General features: G+C 40.1%; 1 protein-coding gene across 2 annotated transcripts in view; it reads right to left on the reverse strand.

Annotated features, from left to right (window-relative positions):
• Window positions 1-24281, reverse strand: part of TRPC5 (transient receptor potential cation channel subfamily C member 5) — a 104346-nt gene that overhangs the window by 40864 nt on the left and 39201 nt on the right. For both annotated transcript variants that reach the window (XM_029997289.1, XM_029997290.1), the window contains one exon: window positions 14886-15407. In XM_029997289.1, the coding sequence (XP_029853149.1) occupies window positions 14886-15407 (522 nt within the window). The remainder of the gene's footprint in view (window positions 1-14885; window positions 15408-24281) is intronic.

Here is a 24281-nt window from a genome sequence, read left to right on the forward strand (position 1 = left end):
TGATATTTCTGGTCTATGCCAGAAGACTTTATGTTCCTGATCATACCTGGACAGCCCCATGGTTTTCAGAACTTTTCAGACCCATAGCTAGAGATGTCTGCAAGCCCAAGACAATTGTCACAATTGTCTTCACATATTTGATTTCTAATCCATCTTAATGAAGTTATACTTCTGATTACTAAATTCAGATTTCTCACTGGGCTCTGCAAGTTCAAAAGAAAATCTCAACTATTGTTCTAAGGATGCTTGTTATACTTACTTTGCTGTAATTAAACCAGAAAAACTGTCTTTGCATGGATACAGTTATCGATAAACATACTCCTGTAGCAATATAACTACATCTATGATTGGACACAGCTATATCAGAAAGAATCACACTTCCAGTGGACACAATAGTACTAGCAGCATTTATCAAGGAGAAGAGACCTCTTATAAAGGAGACTCAAAGTAGTGAGTAAGCTGAAGATGACAGTACTGTTTATTACACTTGGCTCTTCTATATTTAAAAGGGATCTCTGGGAGGGATGTAGTGCCACCAAGCTCTTCTTCCCCCTCAGGGAAGATTTCTTCAGGCAAAGCACTCTTTCACTACTACAATTTAAACCAGCTCTTGCAAGGACTATGCCATGGTAGCAAAGGTACTGGCTTCTGAATACAAGAGTCTTACCGTTTTATCACCCCAAATGGGTATGATTTTTCGACCCTGGCAGAAGCCTCTATGTAAACACTACTGCACTCAGTGTAGACATGGCCTAGGCTAATACTGAATCAGCCATCATATGTGCATTTATGAGACAGATACAAGGCTCCTCTCATCATGTCTAAAGATACCTAGGACTTCCTGTAGGTCTTAGTCACCAGGAGATCAGATTCAGTGTGAAAGAGACAATTTCTTAATAAAAGCTTTAGCACACACCCATATCTTTTAAATATTCGTTCACTGCCAAAACTGCCCAATATTGGGAGGACTTTTTATGTGCAGTTCTTGGAGTGCTCTATACAAGCAGAGCACTATCACTGCCATGTGCAAAATGACTAAACCAAGGTCAAGCGAAAGGAAAAATTAGTTGCTTGGTCTGATAAAGTAATTCATTTCTGTAGGTATTTTTAGATTTTGTGAATATATTTTATATGCTATAACAGGCTGTTTATATCAGAATCAGACCATTTTTGGACTGAATAGTTCAAATATATGGACTGACCAAAATTAGTATTGAAAATAAGATCTCCAAGAAGAATATCTGGCATTTATGAAGCTGGATGTTTATGTGTTATTACTATAATAAACACGACTGCTGCATCTAACATACAAGTGACACCGTGCTCTAGAGAGCATGAGAAAAGAAAATCAGAAATGCATTTGATTTGGAATCAAATTACATATGCATGCAGCAGAAACTGGGTGATAGTTGATATGGTGATGATCTCCAGAAAAAGCCAAGACCTGTTGCCTGTAACAATCAGAAAATATTATTGTAAAATTCCAAGTCTGGGACAGTGATGAAAGAAACAATTCTACAGAAACTGAAAAAACATCAAGCATTGGTTGTCGTTCGGTTGGTTGGTTTTTAATCTATGATTTCAGAAGGGTTATGTCTAAAAGCTAGAAGAAATGGAAGGTTACACTGCTAACACTGCTATATTTTTCTCATTTAAGATCACAAACAGGAGCTGTGACCAGATGTGTTCTGTGGTAATTTACATGGTAATAGATGCTGCTGTTTCTCTGAGATGAGGGACTTTTTTTTTTTTTTTAGGGGGAAAATGTATAAACACATTTTCTCTTTATCACTTATGATAGAAAGCTCTAAGGGGAGAATAAAACTGTTTTTCCCTCGAGTCAAAGTCAGAGTCATTTGAGAAATCAAATGACTATATGTTCCTCTGGTTGCTGTGCAACTTGCAAGCATCTTAAAAGTGCCTCTTCTCTGCCTAATAGCTCATTCTAAAATCTGCTTTCTGTGTTGTATCTGATAGTTCTTCAAATGGAGAGAAATTCACACATCATGAAAGAGCAGCTTTAAAGACTAGCCTGGCAAAAAGGAATGGAAATGGAATAAGCCATTAAATTTTCCAGTCAAGCCCATTCCAACCTCACTGAAAATGGCCTAAGGGAAATTTAAGCACACCACAGAAAGAAACTCTCCCTAATGTCACAAACCATCAAATGTTGTCTTTATTAAAGGTAAGGCTAAGCACTTATCAATGTAGGCTTTTATTAACTTGTATTAGTCCAACTTACTAATCACAGTTTTAAAATTAGTAAATACTGCAGCTTAGATCTCAAGTAGTGCAAGGACTACAGCTGGCTGAAAAACAGAAATTCCAGTGTGCAGAAACACTGGAATTCTGAATTGTGATGAAGAAGTCAACTTAAGCCCTTGGTGTGCTGCCTAAAGAGCCAATTGCGTTTCAGTAACTTTGTGTTAACTTGAAAGAATACAGAAACTAGCTATTTCCCTAAGTAGTCCTGTGAATGTCGGGCTCGTCTTTGCTTCTAGGTGTTGATACCTAGACTAAACCATCAAATTTATTGACTAGACAAAACCACTGAATGCTCAACTCATTAAAGACTGTCTAGGATTCATACTGCTAAATCAATGCACATAAAATATAAAAACATGAAAAAGCTCAGCTTTAGCCCTTTTAGGTGTGAAGTAGCCTGAAACTGTAATAATATCGTGGAACTTCTGTTATCATCCATAATTTCAAATTTCTTCATAAAGTTAAGGAAACAATCTTATTTCTACTTTGCAAATAGACAGAACTGAGATCTGGAAAAGCAAGTTGCCTTCTCCAACACTGCTTATGCCAAGGCCTTTCCTGAGTACAAGTTCAATTTCCATGTAAGCAGGGTCCCAAATACGTTTTTTCACCTTTTTGCAAAGCCTTTCATTTACCATAGACAGAAATAGCGCATGTGTATATCATAGTCTTTTATCATTTCACCTTAACGTACTGTATATGACAGGATTTGATATCCGTTGAAGTTTCTACACAATGAAAAGGAGAGATTATGGTAATTTAAAAAACTGCGTATTGTCCCAGTTTTGTAGATGGTCCAGAATCAGAGGCAGATGTACTGTACCAGAAGCTCTCTATTTGTTTAAGAAGATGAGCATATGACTTGCAAACAGTGTATTTCTCCAATACATAACATGCATGGTATCGAGCATTTTTTTCAAGGACTGCTGCATTATAGGAGCCTCCAATCTCTATTACAAATGGCAGCACAAAACATCATCCCACAGACATGATGGAGAATGTTCTGACAGCTGCATTAGTGAAAAGAAATGCTTCCAAAAGGTGTCATTTATAATCAGTTCAGCTAATGTATGAACTAAACATTCAATGCTATGAAGCCTGTGGTAGTGCTAGCATAACATTGTCCAGGATTGTCCCTACTTGTAGACAAAGCCTGTAGATGCACTTCTGGGGGAGGTAAGCCAAAGAGGAAGCTCCTCCTCCATTACCTGTTGAGCAGAACCTGTCCCTAGCTGAAGATGCAGTTCACTTAATGACGAGGAGATAAGATGCAACTCAGAGTACCTTCTTGTGAGGACAATGCCACTGTGTCTCCAGTGGGCAAGATGCTCAGTCTCCTGGCTTCTGAAAATGGGGATAAATATCTTTGCCTTTCCAAGAAGTGAGATCAGCAACTTCAGTCATGGTTGGGAAGCACTTTCAGGATAGAGACTACCGCAATACAAAGTCTTTTATGTTCTCTTTCTTTCAGTCTTGCCAGGGTCTTTGTGTAACATTTGGCTTGCAGCTGGATTGTGCTATTAGAGAATTTCATTTTCAATGTTCATCATGCTCATTGTCACCTGATCCTCTACCAAGGGGAAAATTTTTAAGGGAAAAAAACAGCTGCTGGATGGAGTGTCTTTTTCTTAATATCTAATCTTTACTGATATTTTTATGTCACCTAAATTCTACTTCTCAGGAATTAAATGCTTTCTGCATGCTGTGCCATTAATATAAATATCAAACACTGAAATTATGTTCTACCCCCCCTCCCCTTATCTATGGGGAAATCCCTTATCTCTCACAGTCATAAGTAATTTAGGATCAGACACAGATGGGCTGAGATGTGAATGCCTCAGGGAGCAACTGAAATAGCTCCCTGATAGACATCACAGGGGCTGAGCACAGTATCTCTCTGCGTTTATTCTGATTATCATCGTGACGGCTGCCAACAGGCTCTTCTGTTTGGAGTTTGTTGGAGTTCTTTTCTGTACTCTTGCTGTGGATGGTGATAGTGAATGCTCTTCATAGATGAATAAGCACTAATTTGTAACTGCAGAGCCCTGTGTTAATAAGCAGGACTGAGTTCTTCTATCAGTCAGCTACATCAGCTCCCAATGAGGTTACCACTGAGAGCCAAATGTGGCATGGGAGCCATGAAATTAACTTTAGTTCCCGTCTGACACTCATTTCAATAGGTTAGATCTCACCAACAGCACTGTATCCCACAGTATCTAAAACATGGCAGCTGAATACCTGCAAGGTTACTGTGTTTGGGGGTATTATTATATGCTGCTGCCCTCTACAATTAAAGCTATTTTGGCTTTGGAAAGGCAGATTTTCACATGAACTGAGCTAGATTTTGCAGTCTATGTGACAATCGGGCAATTGCAGTGTCTGATGTAGTAGCATAAGCATATTTTAGCAAGATCTGTAAAGAATGTAGATTTCCTGTGAATCCAATTCTTTCAATGTCTCTGAAGACACATCTCCCCCCTGTGCTGGTGAGCACGGTGTGGCCAGGCAGGGCTGGGAGCAGCAGGTCTATGGCCCTCTTCATCCCAGGTTGCGAGCAGGGGTGACCTACCCAGGCACAGAAGTACCTACCCCATACACACCAATACAACTGCAGATGGACTGGGGAGAGCACAGCCTTTCGTACTTGAACTTTCAGAATCAATTGGCTAGAATTTCTTTCCTCCCATGAAGATAGAGGAAACTCCTACACTGTCAGTCCTACCACAGGCTTGGGTTTATCAATCAATGCCAAACCCACAAAGCTCAATACACACTGTCCAATAGCCCAAACATGCTGTAACACTTGGCACAATGTCAACAGGCATATGGATCACACTGTGCAATAAAGTGATCCTCTTTACTCTAACTTCAACTTCATGAACATGAAATGGCATGCAAAGAAATGAACTTTTAAAATCCCATCTTCCTCCTGCACTCCCAAATCCTGCAGATGCTCCTGCTCAGAACCAAGTAGCACAACGCACTTCCAGTGCAACAGACAAACCACTCTGCCTCCATTTCGTACCAAGGACAGGATCTTCTGAGGAAGAAAGGAAGTGTGGTTGTTGTATCAGTTTGATTGCTCTTAAAGGAAATTACGGTGGGCAATACTCAAAGAGCTACATTTCTAAACTAGCCCAAGACAGAAGAGAGAAACTATCTGTGCCCTAATTTGATGTCTGCTGCAGAGAGCCAGTAAGCCCTATGCGATCAGATATTCTACAGAAGAAATACCAGCCTCCACAAGTTTGCAGTGTTGCAAACAGTGAGATGAATAAGAAAATTCTTTTTTGTAGCACATTTCTTTTTAAAGTTCAACCTTGTTAATAACTGCAAAGTTATTTACATTCTGCTGCTGAAGTGTGAGCTGCAGAGGGTAAACACCTAATGGTTGTTCATCCTGTTAATTAAGTACTTTCTGCAAGAGGAAAAAAAAAAAGAAGAAATGAGACAAAGAAGTTGGAGGGAAGGCTGTGTAACTCGGGGAAGAGGGACTACAACTCAACATTCCTCATCAGGCACTGCCAAGAAATAATATTTTTTCTCAGGAAAATATAGGATGAATATCCTATAAAAAACACAGCTGCTACTCACATGCCTGTTACTACTAACAGTGAAGCACTGATGCAAATCCAAATGGCAGTCATTCCTGCCGTTAAGAAGATCACTAGCTGAGCTGGAAGAGTCCTTCAAGAAAACCAGGTGCTACCCAAATTGCTCAATCCCCCTGCTGGTGAATAAAACAAACTCCAGATCCTCCACAGATTAACATATGGCCTCAAATTATACCAAATTTTGTCTAATCTGTTCTTAAAATATTATAAGTGATGATGACACATGAATTATAACTAAAGGTCTCCTGTCCATTACATCTCTTGATGGTAGCAGACATGAACTCAGCTTAAGCAGTAGCAACTGGAAATTCACCAGTGATGTATATGCTGGCAAAAGGAAAGACTGAATAACCTCTACAAGCCTGCTACAGTTCCATCAAAATTCATAGTTTTCACAAATTTATGTTGGATTGGCTTAAATGTTTAAATAAAAGCGGTCCCACATATTCTAGGACAAAGGTAGAGGCTTGCAAACCCTGGGTACCTACCCATGGAAGAAGCAATTAACAAAGTATTTAAGCTTGAAATTAAATCCATCTCTACTCAGAGTGCTTAAATGTGTGTTTAGCTATAGGTTTATATTTGTGGTTTGTGTCAGCAGGATTTAAGTGCAGGCATAAATTCTGCATTGAATAAGGGCAAGCTGCTGAACAGTGCTTCCAGGGGCCAACCTGTGTTAGCAAACACCCCACCAGAACACGGTTCCTCTGGCTCAGACCTTGCGCAAGGAGTCTAGACATAAGCAAAACTTTTCAGTATTTATTTTAGCAGACAGCAGACTACAGTTGATAAATAAATTCCTGTAGGATGTATTTCAGCAAACATGCCAGGATACAAGTTCTGTTACAAAGATTAAGTAGGTGTAGACTGGGTTTCCAAAGGCAGAGTGCTGTAGTACAAGCAAGTGCTGAATATGAGCGATATACCTGAGAGAGTCAGTTAATTCACAACACACTAACTGGTTTTCAAGAGCTGAACAGGGGATATCGGACTCATTCTACAGAAGCACTGAAAAAACACTCAGGCTAAAAACTGTTTAGAGACAAATCTTGCAGAGTTTCCTAAGCCCTCTTGCAGGCAGCACTTCAAGAGTTACAGATCTTGCAAATGAACACTGGGAGCTCTCACAGGCTTTAGCTGAAGTGGAGAAGGTATTGACTTATAAGTAAAAGGCTGGGTTTATTCTCCCTCGTGAATTTCTAACATTTACATTAAATAAGTGATAAGTAAAGCAAACATGAGAATTTTAAAAGTCATTCACAAGTATTTTTAAATGCATATCTACTTTACCCTACTAGTGTTAATAAAAAGTTCTAAAAATATTTTTCATTTGCTTCCTTTCTGACCTGAGAAATACCTACACTGAAACTATTTAATTTTTGTTTCTTTTTTCTTTCTACCTTACCTTCTCCTGAATGAGTAAATTTACTCCAATATCCAAGAAAAGAACAGACCAGCATACTATAAACACTTCTCACATTCTTGGGAGCCTCTAAAGGCTACCTCTGCTTCTGAGTAGTATCACCGTTGTAGCGTGAGGAGGACCTATGCTTTGCTGAAGGATGTTTACTCAGCCAGCTGGGGTTTGTAGAGAAAGAATAAGAACACAAAAATGCAGTCACAGCTTTTAAATGCCATTCTGCAAAAGATCTCAGTTTGGGGGGGTTATGATTAACCCATCTATCCATCTCACTTTTCTTGGAGTGAAGAACTATGAGGTAACTGTCTTCTCAATCATGAGACACCTAAAATGGTTTGTCTGGATGATGACGGATCTGATGTATACATTAAGAGGTGTAAGAGGAGTGGAATCTCAGTTCTTTTCTCTATAGAGTTTCATAACTCTCTTCACAAACTAAGCTACAGAAGTAAGGCTCAAATTCACAGAAATCAGGTAAGTAATAACGACCACTTCTATATCCAAAAGCGAGAATCCACAGCAATATTTTTTCCATAGAGTTTATTATTTGAGGGTATCACTCAAAATGAAGTATGAAATAACATGATATACTCTTCACTACTGATGTAAAGCTGACTCTGAAAGGCACTCTAGACTTCTAGATGCAGTAAGACTCAACACTTGGCTTATACAACATACAAAGCGTCACTTCTTTCCAGTTTCTGTTGTCTATAGAAAGCCAATCAATCACATCCTGTACTTCAACTTTGGCTTCCCAAGCCTCGCCTCTTGCTGGCAAGAAGACTGATGGGATGCATGAAGTTAAGGGAACTGACAAACTCACTAAATCATTCTTGAATGTTCTTAAAACAGTGCCAATCCCTTTAGCTTTCAACATATTTCCTGTCTTTGTCCGAGAGATCATTTAAGTTGGAGGCACGAGGCACCAAAAATGACTTAAAAGAATGATCCAGGCATTTACTGCCTTCTACACATTACGCTAACACAAGCAGAGTCCTTGTCCTTGACTGACATACCGGTCTTATGTTGTTTTTTCAAATTTGTGCATAGCAAGATTAGTCAGAGATGATTTTGCTGTCAACAGAGAGTCTTCTGCAGTTCTGTTCTGTGACAGCTGCAATATGTGGCTAACCTTCATCAAGTTAGAACATTTTGGTGTTACGTGAATAATATACCAAATAATACTGTTTCCTCAAATAAACATTCAAGTCCACTTTGTCAAACTGATGAACCATCAGTTCTCTGAATATTTCTTCTTCTTCCAAGTTTGGAGGGAAGTTACACTTAAATGTCACTTGTCCTAATTTTTGTAACACAATGCGCTGTATGGGTTAAATTTTCATGTTAATTTCCAAAACTGAACAAATAGATCTGGCAACTGTACAAACCCATAGTGTAGGGGCTCCAAGATATGCACCACTCACCCTGCTGCCCCACCAACAATCAGCAGGAAAGACTGTTTTAAGGGTGCAAATGCAGATAAGTCTCGCCACCTGCCACCCCAAAGTCCTGCTTCTGAGACTGCTGATAACAGCTCTGTTAGTACCACATGCATGGAATATTTTGTAATGTGGTCATCTGCCTGCTGGGATTGAGTTTGAGAAAAAACAGCTTCATTTAGCATAGGTCACTGTTCACACATCAGATGGTAACTTTGCTGCATACAAGAATGAATGAATGAATGCTGTTGGAAAATGAAAGGTTGACAGTTGGACATTCAGTGCTTTTGAAATCCCTAAACTTACATTCAGGTTTGTGGTGTAGGACAGATCTGGACCTAGCATAACCACATCATTCCTCACTATCTAATACCTAAGGGATACAGATGTTCCAGGTCACTAGAAAGGAAAAAAGCTTCCACAAGGAGCAGCTCTGCTTCCTCCATCTAGTCCTAATAAAGATCTTTTCACGATGTGGTATGATTTCATTCTAGAAACCTGAAAGTAAAAGCCTGTTTATTAATCTTCTGAGTTCTGCAGGCTCACCAAAAAGCTAGCTTTTTATTGTGCCTTTAAAGAGCACAATACAAGTATTCAGCCCTGTATCATTATACCTCCAGGCAGTGTGGCAAGAAAACAGACAAAATCACGTGAGAATAACTTAGCACTGCCTTGCAAGCAAAAAAAGATGTGTGGCTATCCATCAAGATACCTGAATGGCTTTCAAAACAGGTAAACAAGGTGCGGTAGATGAGCTTTGATTTTTGCAGACCTCACACTTCATTTTTCATGCATCTCTGATATTTTTAAAAGCTCTTTTTATACACTAACTGAAGTGCCCTTAGAAATTTGCCAGGTTTATGCATACTCCCTGGAGAATGATGCTGTGCTTCTAACTGCAGCCACACAGTTGACAAGAGTCAAGACACAGCTGAAAAATATGTGGCATGGCAGGAATGATTATTCATGCACTTCAGTACTGTATCTCAGGAGGTACTTATCTATGTAAATGTCTTGGAAAAAAGGAACTAGAACTTTTGAAGCTTCATCCTGAGGAGAAAACAGCAAAGAGCACTGTTTTTAAATTAGAAAAGCAAACAATTCTACTTCTCTCCTTTCCTGTCATTGATTCAAGTACAGTGAGTGAGAGAGGCTAAGGTTAAGGTTTCTGAGAGCGAATTTAATGCACTCCTTTGATCTAGTTCGGTGAAAGTGCTAAGCAATATAGTCATAGGTAAAATAAATTTTTTTCTGAGTGCCTTGCATTGTGTGCGTTTCTTACAGACATATAAACTAAACCTGCACAGCCATTTGCAACTACCAGTACCAGAAAAATGCAAAGCACTAAAAACCCACTACTGTGGTGTTTCACTTCATTTTGAAGATGTGAATGACCTGTGATGGAGAGCAGGAAAGCAGGAATAGGCTGAATGTATTTTGCTATTCTTGTGGCTTAGCAGAATGTTATATACAAGGAGAAATCTCCCCTTTTAGACCTGACTCACTGCTAGACTATGGTTGCTTTACATTATTTTGGCAATGTAAAAAAACCTTAAAGGACATAAAAATTATATTTGCATTCTGCCTATGCTCTGATTCTCTAATACAGCAATGGTACACTGTAGATACAACTGTGCTTTATGTGACTGGCAAGATCCTAAGAGATGACTTTTCCCCATCTTTTCTTAGAAATGCAAACAAATTAACAAATGCAGAGCTAATTTGGTGCCAGAACAGCATAGTGAAGATTGATCCTCAACAGCTGAGCTATGCCTTTTTGTATTAAGTCTTCAGCATCTTTCTCCTTCCAAAATTAGTCATGAATAAAAAAATGAGAAAAGTAATAATATGAAGACAAATGCCATATACTACAGAGCATTTATGAAATGCCTGCTTGTCTCTTAGACCATGAATTGCTGTGATCCTGCAAAAATAATTTCTTTCAGAAGTGGACTGAGAAAACTGATGTGTCTGTGCTGGACTGAACTTGTTGTGTTTCACAGTATACTAGAGCTGTCCTCATTTTTTCCTAATATTTTGTCACTGTGATGCAAATAGTGATCACAACTATTAAGTCCTTTCTATCTTCTAAAGAAATGATCAGGGCCCTTTTGTAATTTGAAATTGAGGACACAACCATTCTATACTTAAGACAAGATGGAGAGGGAGCTTGTGAACATTGCACAGCATGGTTTTAACATTTACTACCATAAAATATACTACAAAGCTACCTTAGGGCATATTTTAATCTTTCCTGTATATTTGAAATTTTTCCATCTGTGTGAACAGTGATTTACCTTCCAGGATATACGGTCTTATTAAAAACAAATATGAAAAGCCAGAAATTTCTTCTCCCATTGTTTTGGCCCTCCTCCAAAGGAAAAAGGTTGTATTCCTCATGAGCGACCCATTTGTCAGTTTATAAAATACTTAACACATGTAATGTTTGGGAGTAATCAAAACTTGTATCTCCCAGGCTTTTTTGTTGGAAAAAAAGAATGGGAGATTTTTCTACCCTTGAAAACATGAAACCCATATCTATGTCATGAGGCAGAAATGCACTGGCAGTGGGATTTACCTGGGGATACAGACTGAGGTGGAGCCTTTGTGATGAGGGCAGTATTCCTCTGGAGGTACAACTGAACTGAAGTGGTTCCCCTCGCTAATCCAGCCCTCGTCCAGGTTGCTCACTGTGAAGACTGAGGCACTCAGGCCAGATCAAAAGATGAAGTTGTGTATACCATGAATATGTCTACTGGATTCAGTGCAAAGAACAGAGATTTGTGTCTGTGGCGGGGCTGATGATTGCTAATTGTTTGCTAAAACTCAATGTATAAGATCAGATTTTTCTCCAGCAGCCAGGTGCCAAAAGACGCAGCTAATTCAGCAGCGGAATTTCAAAATGCCTCAGCAAGATAAGTGTCTAATCTCCAACAGGATTTAGGCACTTAACCAGATTATACTCTGTTAAAAACTTATTGCCTGCTTACCTGCATATTTAGCAGCCTAACTAGCTTTAAAAAGCTTTCCTCCAAGACCCCAGTTTGGAGCAAGAACTGACCATAGATGTCTAGCTTTTCCCATCAGGATTTTTTCAGTCCTGTACGTTCACTGTTGAAGATCATCAACCTGCACTAGAAATTTGAATGCTGTTACTTTTCTGTACCTGGAACAAACCAGCATTTACTCTTCAGCATAGAAGTGTGATGGGGGGAAAAAAAAAGGCACAGTGGGTTCACCTGAAATGCCTTGGAGACAAGAACACTGAAAAATGTGGCTGGTGAAGAGTACTGTTGAATTCCCAGATCACTTACGCTGGTACAAAGAAAAAAGTAACTTTAAGATCTACTCCCTTCCCAGAACACACAGTACTGCCCCTCCATCCAAAGGCAACGATCTCTTTACCAATTCCCTCTTAACAGCTCCTCTAGAAAGAATCTTAAAGTTGAACGTATCTGCCCGAATAAGCTGAAATGGAATCATTTCATGTTTTGGGGAAAATTTTGAGGTTTATTTCACTCAAAAAGAAAAAAGCTGCAGAAAATTTGTCTAGCAATTAGTCTAAAATCTATGTGAGATTACACATTCTTTATGCTGAATACAAAGAACTAACAACTGCGGTAACAATTTACAGCCCCAGAAAATAACTAAGGTCCACTTTGGATTTTTGTCTTAGGCTACTAGAGATTTGACTTGTAACTTTGTCAATGTTGAGATATAAAAAGCTTCTCCATTCAATCCAATCCCATTTAATATTAAGACATAAAAAGCTTCAGTGGAACAAGATGATCTACTTTTTAAAAGTCTGCTGTTTCTCTCTGCAGAACTGTCTTTCACAAAACCAAACTTGTTTCTATTTTCCTTCCTGTCCCCACAAAAATTCTCTCAGTCTGATACTCTTCAATCATGATTAAAAGGCATTTCTCAGTGTCTCCCTGACAAATGTTCCTACTCATTTTTTTCAGAAGCTGGCAATGACATTTGTACCTTGACTGGTGTTTTGTATTGGACTAATTTACCATTATAAGAAGACCACTGCAATATCTTGTTGCATACAAACACCATCCTGCAGGACGCATCAGGTATTTGTGAATAACTGGGTAGGATGAGGGGGTTCAGTAGTGCTGGTTTCCCAAACTCATTCATTTTGTTCCTGCCCATCAGTATTCTACCTGGAAACAGCACTGACTTAGCTGGCAACATAGAGCATATTTGCTATCATTGCTGGAACTGTCATGAATATGTCACAAAACATGGAATTTGTCCATATGCTTGGAATTCAGTCAAATATGCCTAAAAAAAAGAGCTAAGAACTGTCAAGCAAGCAAGCAAAGATTAAAAATTTGTTACTTTAAATAAAAGAGCTTCAGGACTGTTCAGCACTACATTTCAAATATACCAAACTCCTTCAGACTTGCAGTTTCTTAATGCAAACACAAGATAAGGGTAGCCACAGATTTATGCTTCGATGTCAATAGTGAGCCTGAACTGTGACAAGATGTCGAAATCTAGCAGTGATCTACACACAGCAGCGCCAGCAGTATCCTGGCTGCTGAAGGGTGTATGTGGGTGCAGCGCCTGTGGCTATCAGGCCAGTAAAAAAAACAGAAGTAGAGTTTCTCACCCTTCCTAGATTCAAGGAACATTTGACCTGATACACTGTATTACCTTTCTCCAGACCAATTCTTCACTACTTGTTCGTGTCCCTAAAGCACTTAGGGCATTACCTAACCCTGTCAGCTACAGTAAAACACACAACCTGACATGAAGCCAGTGAGCCTTGCTGACACTTCCCTGGAGTAGCCCAGTAAGAGCAGTAAGCGACCATGTCCTAGATCCCAGAAAGCTTGAGGCTTCAGCTCCAGCCTGTTGCATCAAGGGGCTAGTATTCAGGAGGCGTAACAGACCAAAGAGAAGAAAGGACGGTTTGTATCTTTCACTTCTTGACTGTTGTACCTCAGATGACATGAGCAGCCATTACAGGAGGTGGAATGTATCATATCAGGCTGTCCTCATCTGGGTCAATGCATAAAACAAAGTGTCAAATGTGGGGAAGACAGTGAAAAGAGTAATGTGGCAGGCTTTTCCGCCACTTCTGTCACTCTCCAGACTCTCCAGAAGAATGTGATAGATACTGCAATTCAGTTCCTTACCCAAGCAAGCTAAATTCCTCCTTCAGATAACCTGGAACATTACTGGCCAACAGTAATATATCATCTACTAAATTCTGTCCAGGTTTGGAAAGAGAAAGAAAATCCAGAGCCAACTAATGAAACTGTTGTCAGCATTCTCCATAGGTTCATGGCCTTTATTGAATCAACTTATAAATCTCTGGATTTGCAGGGCTTCTGAAAGGCTCTGTGCCCTTTAGCTGAAGTATGTCTTTCCTTTCTGGTACTATGGGCAGGAGTTTGAATTTCTGGGAATTGCTTCTCAGTTCCTAAAACACAGATGAATCAAGGAGCAAGAATCAACCTGAGGTGTCTCAGGTGTGAAGAAGTATTTGCATGACTTGATCCACTTCCTAGCATCTCATGAGCATTCTCACCTAACAAAATTGCTGGCAGCATGCAGACCTGGGACAGTGAGAGTGTTGTCGAGCTCTCTTTTGCTGCTGTCATTTCTCTGGCCCTTATGAGTTAGTGTTGAATGGGTGCTAGGAAGTGTTTGGTGGCTGGAGGAAGTGAATTCTGCATTATATTATTTCCTGCAGTCAAGACTTTCATGAGCCAGGCAACCCCTTCTAGCTTTTGGTTCCTGTATAAAAGCAGCTACTGGGAAAAGCTCTCAGAGCTAACAAACCTGGAAATCTCTGAAGGCTGTTCATTGCAGGGGGATGGGTTACAATGAAATGGGATTGAAATATCTTTGAAACAGAAAGTGTCAGTGCCATAGAAGCCATAACCCACTGCAGCAAGTCCCAGTCCTGTTGCCCTCAACTGTCATCAGATTCACGCCATCACCAAGGTGCACTGAACCTCCTGGTTTGTTAGTAACTCATTTGCACATGGTTCTCCACTCAATCCAAACTCACCCCGGCTGGCTCTCAGTTAGCAATGCGGAACAAACCCATGGAGACTAGAGAAATGAATCATTTTACCCAGTACATGAAGCCTTCACACACGTTTGCATTTGGATGACTCTTACCTCTTTCTGGTGATACTTTATTGCTACCTTTAGCTTTGCCAAATCATGACATTTTTGGGGATCCAGCTCCTCACTTTGATCATCTCTGTGATTGAGAATGATCTCCAATTCTCGGGAACTCCGTGCTTGATCCAAAAGGTCCTTAGCAAAACGCTTGCACTGCTGTGAAAGCTCTTCATATTCAGCCTTGAATTCATTTTCCACTTTGCTGAGCTCCTTCAGCTCCCAGCCCAGTCGGAAGGCCGTCAAGATGGGGTCCTCACTTGATAAGGCAATCAACGAAGGGCTGGCTAAGGCTTTGTAGATGTTCAGCCTTGACCTGGAATGCCTTAGGCTGTCCACCTCTGAACTGGAGACACATTCCACACAGTTGCATCTGATCTGGTGTGGGCGTGGAATTGTTACCCGTCTTTGGACAAGCAGTTTGATGATTTCATAGTTGTTGGTGTGAGCCGCCAGCATTATTGGGGTGATATCTGGAGTGAATTCTGAAAACTGGGTGTCCATCATCAAGGTTGGAACCTATATAAAGGGATAAACCATAGTCATATTTCATGCGGAACAGCAGAAATCAGATGTCCCTCCTTCATACTTTTGAAGTGATGTCATAACAAAACAGAGTTTCTATAACACCGTCTGTTCTTTAAATCCTATTGTATCTATGCACGCACACACACTGCTATTCTGGCAAAACCATCTTCCCTCAAATCATGCCTGTCTGCCTCCTTAGCAGGAACCTGTGACCATTCATCCAGCTCCCAGTCTGGTGTAAAAGTCAGTCACATCCCCATCTGAATGCTTTATATGTGAACCTGTTCTGAAATGAGTATTGGTTCATATACCAAACGGTGGACTTCTGTAGGAAAAAAGGAAGACAAAAGGCCTAGGTAATTACACAAAAAGAAAGGAAAGTCTAGAAAAGAGTGAACACTGAATAGATTTCCATAACTATCATCAGTTGCATTAGCAGGCCAAGAACCTGCTCGTAGTAGGCCATACGAAAACCAAACCAAACACTGGTCTGCAGCTGAGCAAAGCTCTTCCTCACCTTTTCCCTACTGTTTTTATTTGAAAATACTTTTCAGTGGAAGGATACATTACATAACTGCCCTCAGAATAGATTTGTTTTTTTTTTATAATGGGTTTGAAAAAATTTAAATGTAGAATTAATGAGCCATAGTCCACTACAAATAAGACACTCCAGGGTGTGCATTATTCAGCTACTGTTGCACTTCTCAAAAGATGAGCTTAATGCACACCCTGTTGTGTCTTATTACTATACACAGAGTGCAAAATTAGACCAAAATGCTCTTACATCCCAAGCACGCAGTATGTTTCCATTTGCAGCACAGGCAGCTCTCTTTGTTGTGTGTTAATCATTACTCAAGCATACTGTACTTCGTGTGCCCACCACTCTTGCCCTGGCAGTTGGCATCCTGCTGCTCAAGGGGTGATTGCTGGCTTTGGTGAACAGTAGGCCTGTTTCCCCTTGCAAATGTCAAAGGCGTTTCAGAGAAACTATTGTCAAAGAGTCCTAATGACAGGAAATATTACTCAGTATGTAAAAATCCAAAAGTAAAGCAGCGATAAAGTAGCATGAAGTAACTGGTTAGAAATCCTTCTGTAGGATATACCTAAGACTGGTTATGAGACAGTGAACCTCTAACCACAAGTCTGAGTTCCCTGCGAGTTAAGTGCCTCTAGCACTAAAGACTCCTGGGCTGCAGTTGATTGATAAACCTCTACACAACCCAGCTGCGACAGCAGGACAGAGCCTGTTCATAATACACAACACTCTCCCAAAGGTCGGCATCACACTGAGATGCAGGGTCATTTACTGGAGCAGGGCTCACTGGGTGGCTATAGGAATTTTCGGGTATAATACAAGTCTGCTACCCTGGATGCGGCACATGAGGAGTTAAATCTCTGGCAGCCTACAGACACCCAGGTGTAAAGAGGCTTTGCTAACAAGACTGGTCCCTACAGAGGCAGCCAGGAGGGAGCCTATAAATATGGCTCATGGGAAAGAAGAGAGAATGGTAGTGAGGATTTGCTGTGGGTTGTGCGGGGCTTGGCGTCTCTTAGCAAGGTTGGATAAATGTATTTTAAGATATCTAGTAACAAACAGCTGAAAGCAGCTCTCTTTGTAAGGTCTTTGACTTTCTTTTCCTTTACTTAGCTCATTTAGGTAGTTTGTTAAATGTCAAGAGAAAGGTGTGGGTTTTTCTTTTTTCTCTCTCTTAGAAGCATTTTTTAAAAATCCCTGATGCTTGAATAATTGCATTTATCTTTCTTCCCCTCCTTTTTCAGTCAGTCACTGGCTGCTGTATTCACAGCCTCTGCCTCAAAGGAAGAATGCTTTCCCCCTCTATCACTCTATTACTGTCAAGTTTAATCTTGTTTTCCTGTACGGAAGTTATTGTATCCAGGGTTGTGAAAAGGATTTTCAGCTTTACACAGATGAGGTATTCATGTTGCTCAGAATACGAAAGGGGCACTTGCAGACAAGACAAGGTAGTAATGTTACAGGTGGGGATAGTGCTAATCTTGTCTGCTCCTGTCTACTCCTGAGGTTTTCTAAATCTGGATCTAGGGCTATCAAAATGGTTGTCCTAAGGTTTGGGATCAAATCGGGGGTGTCCATCAAGTAATCTCTCATCCCTTATTCTGGCTCATATCACAAGCCCTTACCCCAAAAATGGAGCACTACTTTGTTAGGACTCAGGCAGCTGATGTGTGGAAGGCATGTTTTCCTAGGCAGTGTGCAGCACTTTTAATTAAGGGATAAGAAGCGAAATGGTAGTGCAGAGACAGAGAGGCTCCCTGGGGTCTGGGAGCAGATCAGTGTAAGGCCTCAAATCACAGGCGCTGAAGCTTATTTCTGATTATAGCTGAGCAGCAAAACAAACCAACAAAACACAGAACAGGAATAGTCTGAATGATGGCTGCTGTGGCCTCTCTTTTTTCTATGCCTGGCTGATCCAAAGACCATGCATTGGCTAAGAATTATATATCTTGTGGTGAATATTTTTGTTGTCTTCTTGCACAGTGTTTTGACAACCTGCATCTTAAACTGTCTTGTTTTAAAGATGGGGCTCAGCAAAGCAAGCCTTTGCTCTGAAGGCTGTATTCTACATATCATCACTGGGGGGGCAGCAGAGATTACAACAATGCATTGTAATTGTTGATGTTCCTCCTGCACTATTCTGACAGGTTGAGTTCATGTTTAGATCAGCTTCTTCTATGTCTTGGGTTAACTTACAGTGATGGAAGCAGAAGAGGAATAAATTATTCTACCCCAAGGGCTCTGCTAAGCTCTTCCAAGGTTATTTTCATTAAGTGACCTGAATAACAAATTCTTTTCCATTAACCTCATCACCTGACACAAGCTGTTAGGCTGAGTCCTTCAAAACCTTATTGTCACTACTTGCATAGGAGCATGTGCCTTTGTCTGTATTTCATCTTGGTAATGTTCACTTAAGAAATTAATGCTACAATTAACAAGTGACTGAATGCTTGTTACCATCTTCCTAGACTTAATCCTCATAAAAGTTGTCCCAAGGTTTGGGATCAAATCTGGGGTATCCATCAAGTGATCTCTCATCCCTTATTCTGGCTCGTGTCACAAGCCCTCACCCCAAAAATGGAGCACTACCTCATAAAGGTAGGTAGGCTGCTTACCACTGTACTGCCTCTTCTCTGAAAGATACTGCAGTGAGTGAAAAATCTTTATTTAAAAAAGGGGCGGGGGGAAGAAACAAGCTTAATTCATTAGAGGAGAAGAAAAGGGGAGGATTAGCTCACACAAAAGCACTGTTCAGTATAGTGAAGCTCTCCTCTGAACAGAAAAACAAGTTTTCCCCTACATTGTGCACTGCTAGAAAGAAACTCCGGATAGGAAGACCAGGAATCTCTGCCTATGTTAGTAACTAGTACAGTGTAAGAGGAGCAGAACTATAGAGCAACAAAAACCCTGGCACTGAAGACCTGATAGTCTTGTTGTAGGTCTTTTAGGAGTTTTACTTTGGACTTAATCTAGTCTGGTATCTGAGTGCCTCTGAAGCACATCCTCTGGTTTAGTATTGTGTAAAAGCAATCCAGCTCAAGTGCTCTGAGACTGCTCAGCAATGTGAATAAACCAAAGCACAGTAAATGGGGAGGTTAAGGAGATACAGCTCAAAAGCATGCTCCTCAACCAAACTAAAAGACTAATATGAATCTATCTTTTGCCTTTTATGGACCATAGAAGCTAATATGCAGGTTTAAACACTGGAAGATTTCAAAGCAAGCTGTAGTGTTTCTACAGCATTTGTCATCTATCTATGCATATAAAAAAGGACAACTAGGTGAAAAAAAGATGTTCTGCAGCAAAGGGAACTTGCCAGTCAAGTACAAAATCTTGAACTCCGAGGAAGTAGTCTGGCTCTGTCTAACGACTATTTGGGGGTGGTTTTCTGTTTCTATCTCTGAGTCTTACGCTTTTCTGCTCCCTCTTTATTGACAGTCCTCATGATTATGGTGTGGTAACCCTATCAGACATTAGTCTCCCTTCATGTTCAGGTCTCTCCTCAGTGTTCACCTTTACTGGTGCTCACAGCTACAGTCTCCACAGATAAACCTTTAGTGCTTCAGACCTGCACTGAAAAGAGAATACCTAGAAAGTAAAGCAAAGCCTAACCACGAAATCCTTTACTTTCTTAGTTTTGTTAATCTCTAACTGTAAGCTTCTTGGGTCAGGTGCAGTCTAAATATGCATCCTGTCTGGCATTGAGAATGCTGCCACTTTTGCTTGAAAATAACTAGTAATACTTTTACCTGTTACAGGTGGAATTGCCCCATTTTGAAGCCATCTCCATTCCATAAACTAGCACCTCACCTGGACCAGTGTAATAAATTGTAAGCATAACCATGATAAACTGTAAATATATTAATCTGCATTATTTTCAGCTTGCATAACTTTTTGATACAACTATATGTTATAAAAGATGTTCTAATCCAAAACAACATTTTACTAAACAAAACAAACTCATGCAACATTACTGGAAAACTTCAAATATAACACTTATGGACATGGAAGCTTGGGTAACTTATTGAGCAAGGATTTCCTATTTCTAGTTTGTTTTTCTGCATGCAGCCCTATGGGGGAAGTGCATATGCCATCCACAAGTCTAGAAACAGGCACAGCCGATTTCTGTCATTGCATAAAGAAGATTTTGTACTACATCAATTTAGTGTGAGATTCAGTGGTCAGAAGGAGCTTTAGCAGTGACTATGATTTTGTTCAGAATCGCAGTTCTGTGGTACTTCTAGCTGCAGCTCTATAAATAGAGCATGAGAGACAGAGTCAGTGTTGCTAGACTGCAGATCAGCCATGTTACCAGCAAAAGGGTCTTGAAAAAAATACATATTGTAACTGGCACGACCAATTGAATCCTGCTCCTTGCCGAAACCCATAAACAAATTCTTTCACTGACAGAACCCCATGGGCATTTATTTTCTTATGTGGGACTCTGGAAAAATGTTACATCCTTCTGTAGATTTAAGCATTCATTTTAGGTGATGCAATGGTGCAGGTTTCAATAACTGAATATCTTAAGCATTCATTTTAGGTGATGCAGTGGTGCAGGTTTCAATAACTGAGTATCTTCATCAGAGATGCCTTGAGAGACATCTTGTATCAGAGTGATGACAGTATCTATATTAATAGGGAGGTTGGTTTTTCTCTAAAGAGCAACTAATTGTCTGAAATGATGTAATTTGGTTAATGAAATAGAATGAACAACACAAACTGATAACAAAGGTAATGTACTTTATGGGCTTTTGTACTGGTTATGAACAAGTTTGTAACTCTAGCAAAGAGCACACGTGGTTATAGATGTACTTTTGGGCAAGCTCTGCTGCTGTTACTGAAGTATTCCAGTGATTTCAATACAGCTGTCCCAGAATATCCAGCTGAAGAAAAGGCTCCTTCTGGTCTAAAATCTGCTCAGTGACTTACATGCCTGTAAAGCCAAATAAAGTCTCTGCCCCTCAGACTGATACTGCAAAAATAGAAAATTAGTACCTTTTAGTGCCTTGTGGCAAGCCAAATGCTGATACAGGGTTACCAGATGGTACATATTAACACTGAAATAGGTATGTTTGAATAAAAAATAGCATGATATAATGCATTACTACTGAAATAATGTGAAAAATTAGATTTGTGATACCTGTATAACCAAACATTTTTCTCTGCAACCAATAAACAAAAGCAAAATACAGATAAATCTGCTCTAGATTCTTCAAGTTTTAATTTGGCTTCTTATCCATGTGTTTAAAAATGGAGGTAGACCCAAGGGATTAGTTTTCAGAGCTAAACTGAAACCTAGTGCATTTGACAGTGGCAGAACTGCATCAGAGCTTGTTGTGTTCAGCCATGTGTTTAGGAAATGCAGCACAGCCAGAAAGATTGTCAAAAGATGTCACCATTTGTGGTTGATGCTACATAATAACTTCTCTTTTGTTGGGGATTAAAAAAGAGGAATCCAGAGAGAAGCCTTCAGAAGGAAAGGATTTTGTAAATATGCATTCAAATGGCCTATGGCAACTTATTCCAGACAGAGCACTCTCTCCTCTAAGCCACTCTCCCCTTCTCATGCGGATGGAGGAAATAAGCTGAGGCACTTGATGCTGAAATGAAGAAAGAGTGCAGTCAGCATGGAGTTCATTATCCAAGTCACAGAGGGATGCTGTTAAAGAGTTAGCTTGTGTTTGAACCTCTTGTATTTAAATGAAGTGCAGTCTTGAGGTCTGCTTTGCCCTGAATTTCTGTGTCTTGGTCCAGCTAAGAACTACTGAATCCAGCAGGAAGAGGGGCTAGCAAGTGCCTACCGTTGTTTAGAGAAGTAAGACCAGTGTTGTGCCGTGAGCAATTGCACCCTCTCCTGGTTATGACTTCTCATCTGTGTAAGAATGGCTGAGAAGTTCATTGTAGTCACACCTTAAATGTTATGTCATGTTATATCTATGACATGACCAACTATCAAATGAATCTTGGTTTCATCATACACTTATGTAGCCTGGGGCTAGCTGAATAATGACACTTGTCCAGTTAAAACAAACAAGGGACAAACGTTTGGGACGAAAAAGTGGCATAACTGACATCAGAACCTGGCTCACACCATATTATGGATCTACCAAAGCCTTGCCAAAATGCAGAGATTCCCTGGCTGCTTGTTAGATCTTGAGACCCTCTGATACCAACACAGGTGTAAGTCTAGTATTGCTGACATGACAGTAAATTGAATTGTCTCCTCAAGTTTGGATAGGCAGACTAGTTCATACATGCCTGAAGCTGGGTTTTTTCCCCATTTGGAAACATAAAATGCTGTTTGTTCATTTTTTCACCTTTCTTCATTGCCACTTCAAGAGTTACTCTGTGACAGAAGCAGCTGTTTTCAGTAAAAATAAAGACTACACCCTAACAATTTTTAATGTTGTTTTTAAGTTTGGGAATGAATTTTGTTAAAGAGCATGCTTAATCCAGTCCTGTAAATTTCTTAGCTATACTAAAGGCCTTGGAACATCGCTGCACCTTGGATATTTTTTCATTTTATGGATAAGCTTTCCCCTGACCTCAAGCATGCTGAAACAAAGACAGTCCATTGTTAGCTGGAAATTTGCAGGCTCTGTATTCAAGGTAATCTTTGTTTTATTATGGCTACTCTTTTTCTAGTATTTTCCAGGATTTATTCTGGGAGGGAAGAGTTGTCCAGCTTTTTAATTCATTTTATCTGGTCTCTGTATTTTCTATTCTTAGTGGTGACAGGGACAAGATGTGCTAATATAGGCTAATAATCATGCTATCTATAGCCTTTTATGTCATCTTTGTACATAAAATATCCCTATTTCCTGTAATTTATTACTGTGTGCGGATGAGAGATGTTTCATTAAGTTTAGGTGAGGTAATATGTTGCTAACAGGGCTTGAAAAGGGAGGGCTTTTTGCTTGGGAGAGATGGGGTTGTGTTCCTATTCGATCACATTCCTTAAAAAAAAAAAAAAAAAAAGAAAAGAATCAGATTCGATCATAAGACAACATCACAAAGAGGAGTGAGTAACTGCATCTGGTGCCAGCCCAGCGCTGTCTGATGTTGCACAGAACACATCGTGATGCTCACAAACCAGGACGCTGCGTTTCTCCCCATTTTGACTATTAAGCTGTGCTTTTGGCATTATTATTATACCAATCAAGAAGACACTGTGGCTTCCAAAAAGACCCCAGAGTTTCCAATAGCAAAGAAATGACAATCTAGACAGGTGGCAGGGTCTCACATGAGAATAAAATCTGTGTGGTTTTGATCCTCCTTTATCACCACTTAAGCAGTGACTTTCTTTGTTATTTCTAATGCTAGGTAGTTCAAAACATCTAGCTAATGATATGCCCCTCATGCTTCAGAGACTGGCTGTAACTCATCATCTGTCTTCCTGAAGAGTATTTAAGTGGAGCACACAAGCCCTCTCGCACTGCCATGAATTAAGTACCAATGATGCATGTGACCCTGAGCCTCTTGCAGGCTTGAGCGGTTTTCCAACATGTTCTCCCAAGGCAATGACAGAGCACAGACCTTGGATTACAGTGTTCCCTTGCTGTAAACAATGCGGAGACCAGCAGGAAGAATATTGTTCTCAGTCAATGCCTTTTTGATCCATCTACCCTCACCAGCCCCCAACCAAAAGACTGCCCAGCAACAAGGATAAACGAGCCATAAAGGTGCCATTCTACTCTGCAAACCCAAGCACAGCTTTACTTAACAGCCAGATAAGGACTAGCGAACTCCTACTAAACCGTCCTGCAGTTCTTTGTAGATCCCAAAGCTTTGTTTTGGAGGAGCCTGTAATTGGCTGTGTTCAATTTCCCTGTACAAAGAAGCTTCCCTCGGAAAATGTGTTGCAACTATTGTACCAGGCAGACTCTCCTGCATATTTCTATCAGTGAATCTGGATAGCCATGTCAAAAGCCCCTTCTGGGTTTCAGAAGCCATACAGACTAGAGGCAAACCCACACGTTGTGCAATGTCAGGGGGCTGATGTAAGGAAGCAGCTAATGCTGTAATTTGGGCTTATGAGCAAAGGGTGGTGAGTAAACTAGGCATATTCATGGATGCTGGGTAGGTAATGAAATACATTTTTTTTGAAACTTAACACCTTAATCAACAGATCTATAGAGAGACCTAAAGTTTACTTGTGTAGGAACAAAAACAGGATTTTTTTTCCCTACAAAGAGTTTGTTACAGGCAGTCCACCCAGCTGAATCCCATGCACCCATCACTCCTGACTGAAAATACACCGTACAGTGTGCCAAACACAGGCAAGTGCTAAGATCACTCCCACAAATTAATAAAGATAATTCCCTGGG

The sequence above is a fragment of the Aquila chrysaetos genome, chromosome 21, assembly GCF_900496995.4.
Source record: "Aquila chrysaetos chrysaetos chromosome 21, bAquChr1.4, whole genome shotgun sequence".
Lineage (NCBI taxonomy): Eukaryota > Metazoa > Chordata > Aves > Accipitriformes > Accipitridae > Aquila > Aquila chrysaetos.